The sequence below is a fragment of the Rattus rattus genome, chromosome 6 (assembly GCF_011064425.1).
Source record: "Rattus rattus isolate New Zealand chromosome 6, Rrattus_CSIRO_v1, whole genome shotgun sequence".
Classification (NCBI taxonomy): Eukaryota; Metazoa; Chordata; class Mammalia; order Rodentia; family Muridae; genus Rattus; species Rattus rattus.
This window is the reverse complement of record NC_046159.1, coordinates 109,040,740-109,051,384: the sequence shown is the minus strand read 5'-3', so window position 1 is coordinate 109,051,384 and position 10,645 is coordinate 109,040,740. Positions and strand designations below refer to the sequence as shown.

Genomic DNA, 10,645 nt, shown 5'->3' with positions numbered 1-10,645 from the left:
GTTGCCAGGGAAACGCCCTCGGATTTGACTTAGCTACAGGGAAAAGGCTGAGCTGCAAAATTCAGACCAGATTCTGAATCCTTAGTAAAAAGTAATGACTATAACAAGCTGAATTTTGAATATTATTAATTGTAGCTTTATTTAGGGCCCTTACGGGCTCACATTTGTAAGCAGATTATATTTAGCCGGATGGCTAATTGGTAGGATACAAGCATGCCTGATGTGTTAGACACAATCAGCAATGACAAAGCATTTTTCCTCTTTTGAAATGTTTCTCCCTCAATTGGTCTGACCCAATGTAAATTCTCAAATATCCACCTAATGAGGATGAAGCAGTAGGAAGAAAAACTGGAACGTTCTATTGAAGTTGTTGGTGGTTTTGAGGTTAAAACCAAACAAACAAAAAACCCCACCTTTGCCCTGAATGTTCTTTGAAAGAACTGAGAAAAGAGTCACCAGGGAGGTGAGTTTGGTTTTACTTAGTAGCTAGTGCGAGTTCCTACAATGCACCACTGCGCCCAGTGTGAAATATGAGGGAGGGGTGAGTGTGGTTTCCTGGTTATTGCTCTAAGGAGCTTTGCCTGTGTCCTACAGGTGGAAACAGGCCGGAGGAGGCACGCCCAACTCTGGAAGAGCTTGGGAGTGGCAACACTGGCCCTTCTAATGGCCAGTTTAGCCAGTGCCTGGGGATTTATTCTTACAGAGAAGTGTGCCAGCCAGGCACAGTGGTGCAGGCCTTTAATCCCAGCACTCTGGAGGTAGAGGCATGTGCCTCTGGAGTTACAAGGCTAGCCATAATGAGACTGTCTCAAAAATGTAGCTAAATATCAAGATTAAACAGAAGAAAATGAGGTTTCATTGTGGTCTTGCATATGAAAACTAGCAGGTCGTTTTTATGCTCATAAAGAGCTAATGGGTCTGTTAGTGAGTTTGTTTGTTTGTTTTTAAACATGTTTATATTGTCTTAGCACAATGTTTGGATCTAGATATAGATTTAGAGATGATCTAACTCATCAACTGTTCAATTCTGAACAGGCTCAATTCTGTCAGTGTACAGTCAAAATAAAAACACCAGGTTTTCATTTCTCCACATGTAAATCTATCTAAAAAGAAACTATAACTTTGATGTAGTTCTTAACAGGAGTCTCTCTTCCTCCTCCTCCTCCCTTCTTTCCTTCTTTTCTTTCTCTTCTTCATTTCTTCTTCCTGCTCTTCCTCCCCTTCTTCCTCTTCCTCTAATGTATATTTATTCCTGGCTTAAAGAACACTTACCAGACTAAAGTAGACTATGTATTATTAGAGTATCATAACCAAATATCCCAGAACATGGGGTGCCTCCTCAAAAAAAAAAAACCAAAAAACAAAAACAAAAACAAAAAACACAAAACAAAAAAACAACAACAACAACAACAAAAAACATTAGACAGTACTTTAAAAGAAAAAACAGTCTTTGCTCCCACACACAGTTTGGGAAGGTGGAGACTAAGACTAAGATGTCAGCAGGGCTGGTTTCCTAGGAGACAGGCGGTGTTGGCTTGTCCATAGCTTCATCTTATTCTCCTTTATGGCCTCTTCCCTTAGTTGGTGAATTCTTGGTGTCCTTTCCTCCTCTCTGACTACTAGTAAGATTAAGGCTCTACTCTGATGGTCTGACTGAACCTTCATTTACCCCTTGAAAACTTTTTTGAAGAGACATTTATTTTGTGTGTGTATGCCTGTGTGTGGGTGTACGTGCGCCACGGTGAGCGTGTGGAGTCAATATTCTGCTTCCACCATGTGGGTTCCAGGGACCAGCCTTGACATCAGAACCCTTTATCTACTGAGCCATCTTGCTCTTTTGTTGATACTCCTTTCTGGCCTTATCTCCAAATACAAGGTGGGACAGAAGGTATCGAGATTATATTTTAGGAGACACCCAGTGTAGTCTATACTGTACTGGAACTGTGTGTGAAAACCAAAACCTTGAACACGTAAAGAGATGGAAATAAAGGATATGGGGGTTGGGGATTTAGCTCAGTGGTAGAGCGCTTGCCTAGCAAGCACAAGGCCCTGGGTTCGGTCCCCAGCTCCGAAAAAAAGAAAAAAGAAAAAAAGAAAAAAATAAAGGATATGTATGCTTCTTTCTTTTAAAAGATTTATTTTATATAGTATTATATATATATATATATATATATATATATATATATATATATATATATATATTAGTACAGTGTAACTAACTGTCTTCAGATACACCAGAAGAAAGCATCAGATCCCATGTGGTTCCTAGGAATTGAACTCAAAACCTCTGGAAGAGCAGTCAGTGCTCTTAACCACTGAGCTAAATCCCCAACCCCCATAACCTCTCCAGCCCAATATGTACGTTTCAATGACGGATGCAGAAGGAAGTGTATCGAAAAAGACCATAAACTATTCTGGAGGTCCTTTAGATAAATCTGCCCTTCTAAGACATCTGAGAACATGTATCAGCCCTGCATCAGTTGCTTAAGTCTATGTCATAATTGGTTGCCAGGGAAGTTGTCATAGGTCATGGGGGGAAATCGTTCCCAGTCACCTTCATCCCTTTGAGCATGTTTTATTTTCTAAGCAAGAAGCTATCATGGGAGACCTTCTGTCTTTATTTTGGGAGGTGGACCCTCCTCCCATACCTCTCACTTTTACCATTCCCAGCCAGGATGCCGAGTGCCGGAAGGATGACTCTTGTGGGACAATAGGGAGCTTCCTGCTTTGGTATTTCGTCATCATACTGACCCTCATGTTCTTCTCTCGGGCTTCCGTCTGGGTAGGGAATCCTTTCCAATCTAAATCGTACCTTTATGGCCTTTTTCCTTAACTGCACTGTAGTTTGACGTACATATTTTTTTAAAAGGGTTTTTATTTGTTTAATAAGTGATACAATCGCTAGGCGTGTAGGTGGTGCACGCCTTTGATCCCAGCACTGGCGAAGCGGAGGCAGGCTGGTCTCTGTGAGTTTGAGGTCCATCCTGGTCTACAGAGTTGAGTTTCAGGACAGCCAGAGTGACACAGAGAAACCCTGTCTTGAAAAACAACACATACAAATATGGTGCAATCTCATGCTAGAAAACCTAAAGCTATTGAAAGGGCTAAGAAGAGTAAAACCACTCCACTCCTGTAGAGATAAATAGTTATGTTTGTGGAGAGGCTCCTTCTAGGTTCCTATTTTCCTGCTTTTTCTCAGTACACCAACCTTTATCTTTGCTTGGTCTAGCTTCTATTGAATGTATTTTCATATCCTGACTTTTAAAATTAGATATTTTGTCAAGCTTCCAAATGTTCTAGTCACTCTACAGCACTTCCTGTTGTATAATTTTCTGTCTTGTACTATAAAATTTCTACAGTTGAAATTTTAGATTGTTTGCATTCATATGCTGTGTAATGCTGAGATAAATCTCTCTTCCAACTACTGATTTTCAAATCCCTTTTATAGCCATGTAACTCTGTAATCAAAGGTGTAAATGTTATTGAGAGAACATAGGTAGGATTCGGGGAGTGGTTAGAACGAAGCCATACATTTTCTGTACAGAATGAGATACAGCCCCAAACTAAACAGAGCCAAAGTCACAGATCAGCAAAAGAAAATGCTAGAAGCTTAGGAATGCCGTAAGTCCACTTTATCATCAAGGCTGTGGCCCTCAACATAGTATGAGCAACCAACCTCTTATAAATTGCTGACACAGGATCTTTTCTGGCCATTAATACTGGGCTGGTGATTAATCAAGCTACTGCCACCATCTGGCTTTACAGCCAGAGCCCACTGCTGCCAGTGGTCAGCAAGGTTGAGTGCCCCAGCAGCTCTGGATGGAGAAGGGAAGGTTTGTTATTTCAATGCCAGGTAGATTCCATTATAATAATAATAAAAAAAACTCCCCTACTACCTCCTGGCCAAGAAGTTTTATCTGGAGTCTAAATGCTTCTTAAGGTAAATACTTTGCCAGAAGGAGAATTAGAATAGTGATAGCTTATGTGTATTTTAGACTCCCCAGCTAAGTATATTGAATTTGGCCTGGCAAGAAAAGCTACTTTAGAAAATTAACAAAAAAATTGAAATTGATCACTGGAATTTCATCATGAAGACTGTTTAAGGGGTCTAGCTATTCAGCTGTCCTTTAGTTCCCCTGCTTACTTCAGCAATTCGGAGTCATAGAGCTATGCTTTAAGGACCGTAGGGGAGCATGTGGTCCTTCTGTCTGTAGGCAAGGGTTTTTTGGTTGTTGTTGAAAAGCCCCTAGAGGGGTTGGGGATTTAGCTCAGTGGTAGAGCGCTTGCCTAGGAAGCACAAGGCCCTGGGTTCGGTCCCCAGCTCCGAAAAAAAAGAACAAAAAAAAAAAGCCCCTAGGAATTTAAGTGACTTGTCCAATGTCACACAAGTGGTTAGTGACAGAGTGACAGGAGGAAAATGGATCCAGGTTTCCTGCTATACTATTTGTTTACTTCAAAGCATAGTTTGAAATGTCAAATTAGATCTACTCAGTGCTGATTAAAACCTTAATTACCTTAGGGGTTTCATCTTTTACTTTGTGCCCTTGTGACAGCTACAGTCGGTTGGTCTGCTTCTCCTGAAGGGTCCCAGATTTGAAATCTGAGAACCATAGGAGAGCAGGTCGAGGAGGATGGAATTTTCCCCTCACTTTGAACTTCATTTTCTCTGTGAAACTCTGGGCCTCTATTTACAAACCTTAAAGCATCGGTAAGCACGATGGAAACGTGGTTGTGGTCATTATCGTCTGACATGCAACATACCGACTACCTGTAAGTGCCACATGCCACCTGTACATGCCACATGCTGACTACCTGTACATGCAACATGCTCACTACCTTTACATGCCACATGCTTACTACCTGTACATGCCACATGCTGACTACCTGTTCATACAACATGCCAACTACTTGTACATGCAGCATGCCAACTACCTGTACATGCAACATGCTGACTACCTGTACATGCCACATGCCGACTACCTGTACATGCAACATGCTGACTACCTGTACATGCCACATGCTGACTACCTGTTCATGCAACATGCCAACTACCTGTACATGCCACATGCCGATTACCTGTACATGCCACATGCCAGCTGTACATACCACAGGCCGATTACCTCTGGACTTGTCACTTTTTAAAACAGATGTGTGCTCTTTTCTTTTCAGATACAAGGTGCTCTGTTCAGGTGGCCTGCTTCTTTGGTATCTGCTCAAGCTGTTAGTGCTGGTTTTATTTTGCTGGATCAATATTAATCTGAAATCCTTATTTCGCATACGTAGAAATCGAGTTTAGAAGGTGTTGACTGGCATGAGGAGATGGCAGAGCTGCTGACGGCAGAGAGAGAAGGGCTCTCCTCCTCTGCCCTGCCCTCAGAGGAGCCCCTGTCACTACTTTTCCTCGCTAAGTCACACAGGACAGTTAATGAAATGCGTGTGGTAACCACAACACACACCATTCCACTTGGTCTCATGCAAGTCTTCCTTTTGATTTTGTAGTTATAGTTTGATTTGACATCCAATGTGGAAGCTCTCTGTGATGATTATAAACCTAAGAATATAAACCTAACATGTGCTTTTAACACCTTTCCCCGCAACTATAAAAGTGCACACCACAAAACACAAGATTACAGGACCATGGATAAAGTGAGACAGGCACTGCCCTGGGCTGTGTAGACATCACATCACTAAGTACTATTAACATCTAAGTTTGCATCCAGTTTTTTAATAATTCTCTCCATACATGTTACACTTAAAATATGTACAGAGCTCTAACACATTTTCTAAAATGTATCTTTAAAGAGACCTTCAGTCTAAGATATTCAGAGGATGCTTACTGTAATGAAGAAAGAAAATAGGGGCAGACAAAAAGCAACGAGGGATCATAGGTCTTGTTGCTAGAACTATTAAAATACGTGCTAGGTGGCATACACCTAGGGAGGTGGAGGCAGGAGGCTCCTGAAGTTCAAGGTCATTTTAGCTACATGGATGGCTAGTTCCAGACCAGCTGGGCTATGTGAGGCCCTGTCTCAAAGAGCTAAAAGTTTAAAACTATCTAACAACACATCCAGGCTTTCAAATACGTTTGACCTTCTACACAAATCATATTTCCTAACTATAGTCAATTTCACCAAAAAAAAAAAAAAGGATTAAAAAAATCACAATTTTAACCATTGAAAGCCAGCCTTCGCGTCATACATGTTTCTTACATACATGTGTCCCTTGACGGTTTTTACAGGTCTTTAGCTAACTTTGAGTCATGCTATTACATATAAACTTGCATCTTGATTTTAGCCGAATGAACAGTTCCATACATCATGACATACTTTATATGTTCACAACTACATCTTACATGACCATGGTATAATTCAGTTAGTCATTATTTACTCTTGAATTTAAGTTCTATGTCATCTTAATCATACTATAATGCGTATTTCTACGTACAGAGCTTTCTGTGTAGTTGTTTGCTTGGTTGGTTTTGTGTGGGAAAATTGCCTCCTAGTAATCAATTCCCTGAGTGTCAAATGTGTTCCTGAGTACCAGGCATGTTTGCACGTCTGCAACCCCTGAAGCAGGAGGGTCCCGTATTCAAGGTACGTCAGCTACACAGACTTTTATCTCAAGGGGAAAAAAGTGAGTATTTCTTGTTATTCCTGATACTGTTGCTTCCTACATGTTGGGTTAACATAGAACTTAACATTCAAAAGTAGATAATGGTTAATTAAATCATGGTGTTATCATATCAGATACAGTTGTAAATACCTTTTGGTGCAATCATTTTTAGACTCGGAAAATGGAATGCTAATGTGGAGATCCGGACAGATTATTAACAGAGTATGGAGTAAAGTAGGAATCAGAGCTGTGAGTGAAATCCTGCTCTCCTGACAGCCAGGCTCACTGATAGCATAGTATGGCTGCCCACTGGACAAAAGCTGAAAAGCAGTCACAATTTGTTTGTGTGTAGACAACAGGGCTTCTTATGTATTGTCGCCCAAGTTAGCCTAGAACTCAAGATCCTCTCGTTTGAGCCTCCAGAGCAGTGACGTTGCAGGAGAGGACCACCATGAAGAGCTTTGTTGTGCTTGTTTGTTTCTTTCATGGGTTTTTTGCTTTTGAGACAGGGTTCACACTTAGACCTTAGGGAAGGTCTTGGGCAGTGGCTTAACAAGTGCATGTTAACACAGTGCAACTGACTGAGTTCATCTTATTTCTGAAACAGATGTCTGAGAGCAAAAGGGATGAAGACAGTGGGACCAGTGCTTCACTAAGTAAAGGTGAGAGTCGGATGCTCAGAGTCAGGCTATGAGAGAGGATTGTGTCTCTGAGTATAGAGGGTTGGTAGAAGAGAAAAGCAGAGAGGTTCCAAGCATGAGCTGTTTCTCTTCTGAGTGTAGACAGCTCAGATCCCCCACAAGCCCCCCTTCCCTCCCGAAGCTACACATTTCTGGCAGTTTGGGCTCCCTTTGTTGTCCTGTCTCTGCACTTGCCTTCACAAAGCTTTGCGAAGAGACAAATTTGTGTTTATAAAGTATATTAGGAAAGCTCCCGTCCCACAGTTTATAAAGAAGTATACAGCACTCCTTGTGTTCTCAGTGGACTGCTGATTTCACACACAACGCTTTGTGATTTTTGCTAAACCTTTGCCTCCTAGGTTATCCCATAATTATAAGTTACTGAGCGAGAGTAGTGTTAGCGTAAATGTCGTCTTCACAGTTAAGGAATAAGACAGAAGCACGATGGAGATGTACGTTGGAACTCAGCTCAGTTGTCTGTACAGCTTCATTGTTGAAGTGAGTCAGGACTTCAGAACACTGGAATAATACTTTTTAATTCTGAGTTGTTATTCACAATTTAGGCAGCAGGCATAACAATTAAATTTACATTAGAAACACATTTTCCATCATTTTCTAAGCCCTAAGCAGTCAGTGAAAGCATACACTAAGTCCTGATCTTTTTGCTGGTTTCCAGGTAAATGCTCACTCCAATAATGGTTTTGAGCTGGCAACATATTGTCATGGAACAGAGTGGGAGACAGATGTACAATAATAGCACATCCTCAGATAGTCCTTCCCGCACCCAGATAAACCGCTCTGAGAGCACACAGCATAATAAACCGAGTAAGATAATTAGGAAATTATGGGCATTAAGTAATTATCATCTTTTTGGTAGATTGATTTAATTGTAAATTTGTGTAATTTGTTTACTAATGATGTTTAACCATCTCACAAAATTTCCAAAAATTTATCAGGATTTTTAAGCTGGTACAAGCCAACATCAGTATAGAAAAGAGCATGGACAGAAGAGATGTTTCCTGCTGCCCAGATCACTCTCACACACACACTGGAGTCTTTGAGACTTCAAGATAAAGGGGAAAAGGTCCTTTTCTGGAGACTTTCCCATCTGCAAACCCATATTCAGGGGCTACAAAAGTTCAAAAGCGATATTAAGAATGTATGTGACCCCTCCTGTGTCCTTTGGGGATGGGGTACAGTACTGGAAATGTAGTAGTTTGCTGGCCTTAGCCAGTGGTTACAAAATGCAGTGATTTGAGCATTAGTGATCCCACATGTGTCAGGCCTCTGGGTAATGTGAAGTTGTTAGCCATGGCCCGATCATTTAGAAAAGTCCCAACAGTTTCCAGACACCACAGTCATCAACCTTCAAGACTGTACGGTAACTCGTTTCCCTACTCCTGCCAAGTCCTCTACTTCAGATCCTGATAATGACTGGCCATAGACATGGTGATGGGTGGTCAGGTGACTTGTTTGTTTATTTATTTGTTCATTTATTTAAGTTATTTAAGTTATTTAAGGTCTCACTTTGTAACCCTATCTGGTCTTAGTCAACTTTTAGACTATGCTGGCCTTGAATTTATAGAAATCTATTTGTCTAGGCCTCTTTGTCCCGGAGTGCTAGGATTAAAGGCATGTACCACCATGTCAGTCTGAAGAACCTAACAGTTTTTTGGGGGAGTGGTGGAGTGGGATGAGGTTCAAGACAGCATTTCTCAGTTGTAGCCTTGGCTGTCCTGGAACTCACTCTGTAGACCAGGCTAGTCTCGAACTCAAAGATTCACCAGCCTTGGCCTCCTGAGTACTGGGATTTAAGGGCGTGAGCCACCACCTGCAGCCTTCACTGACCTTTCTATAGCAGCCTGTTAGTGAGCATTGTTACTGTCAGGGCCTAACTCGTTGATCTGTTTTGTTTAGCAAGCAAAGAGGCTGCCTGTAAGCGACAGAGTAGAGAGGCATCCTGGGATTCCTCACTAGTGCTGAAGAAACCGAAGCAGAACCCGCTTTCCACAGTGACTGACTCCGAGGTGGCTTTGGTCAGCGCCTACCTTGAACAAAGACGGGCCAGGCGCCATTCCCAGTTTCACCGGGCGAATCAGATCCAACAAGACAGTGACACCACTGAATGTGACAGCGAGGAGTCGAACTCCGGAGCGTCATCCTGGAAGGAGAGCGAAAGCGACCACCATCCATCACCTGCCACTATTAAGAGGAGGAAGTCAGTGGCGAGGCAAAGGGATATGGAAAACTATGAGGTCCGAGAGAGGCCTTGTCTCCACTGCAAAGCCATGAGAACCAGTGAGTGGCTGACACGCCACTTCCCACCAAGCACTTCAGTGACAACCCCCACGAAGGGAGACATTCAAGAGGAGAATTTGACACCTGGTAGCACCAACACAAAATTAAGCAAGTTTTGAATTTTGGCATCCTTACCTTACTTGAAGTCAAAAAGAGGAGGTGAATAAAACATGGAAATCAGAGTTGTAGGTGAGGGAGACGTTCACAATAAAGCCTCTTTACTAACAACAAAAGTATAATTGGAGCCCAAGACAAATTTCAAATATCAGACAGATTCACTGTTTCAAACAAGGGCAGAGAATTTGTTCATGCCACCATGGGAACACAGAAGACCTGTATCTTCTATGATCTTTTTTTAAGTCAAAAGAGCCCAGGGCAGATAGTCCATACCCCAAGTATATGTATTTTGTTTATGTCTATGATACAAATATGAAAGCTCTTTGAAAATATATTTATGTTGAGAAACCATTTAAATCTATTCATATGTTTTGATTATCTGACTGACTAAACAAGTGAGGTGACTAAATGAACCAGGTGGGTTTTCGTTTTTTGTTTGTTTGTTTGTTTTTATAGTTGAGGTGATTCTGTTAGAGCTGAGTCCACTAAGGGCTGTTGAGGAAAAGAGCTTAAGGATCTGGAATATGATCTTATTTCTAGAGTTCATCAGGAAGAAGGGGAATGTGACGAAGAAGGCAGCTGGGCCACGGCTTGCCCTTGGTTGTTGTCCCAAGACTATGGCAAGTGTTAAAACTTTTTTCCCTTGATACTTACGTTAGAAGAAAAATTTTATTTGATGTTATTACAATAGAGACCAATAAAAGGAACTACATAAAAATGGGAACCTGGTGCGAGATAAGTGATGTAGAGCCAAGGAGGAGGGTGGGAAGGACCATCGGATGGAAACGACTGAAAGATCATCCCGGCTAAACTTACCTAACACTGGGTTTTTGAGACAAGGTCTCTCTATGGCTGGCCTGGAACTTGTTATATAGACCAGGCAGGCCTCAACAAAGGTCTGTCTGCCACAGCATTCTAGGTCCTGGCTGTGAAGGTAT

The 10,645-nt window shown here is 41.7% G+C and overlaps 1 protein-coding gene across 2 annotated transcripts; it reads left to right on the top strand.

The window, feature by feature from the left end:
- Positions 1-23: 23 nt before the first annotated feature.
- Positions 24-10,407, top strand: Ssmem1 (serine rich single-pass membrane protein 1). 2 transcript variants are annotated; one of them, XM_032905239.1, is made up of 3 exons: positions 24-463; positions 7,220-7,274; positions 9,210-10,407. In XM_032905239.1, exons 1-3 carry the CDS (start codon positions 425-427, stop codon positions 9,707-9,709), a joined length of 594 nt encoding a protein of 197 aa, XP_032761130.1. In that variant the 5' UTR covers positions 24-424; the 3' UTR covers positions 9,710-10,407. The 2 variants fall into 2 exon arrangements, with proteins under 2 accessions (XP_032761130.1, XP_032761129.1); XM_032905238.1 differs by lacking the exon at positions 24-463 and adding an exon at positions 2,600-2,782.
- Positions 10,408-10,645: the final 238 nt, after the last annotated feature.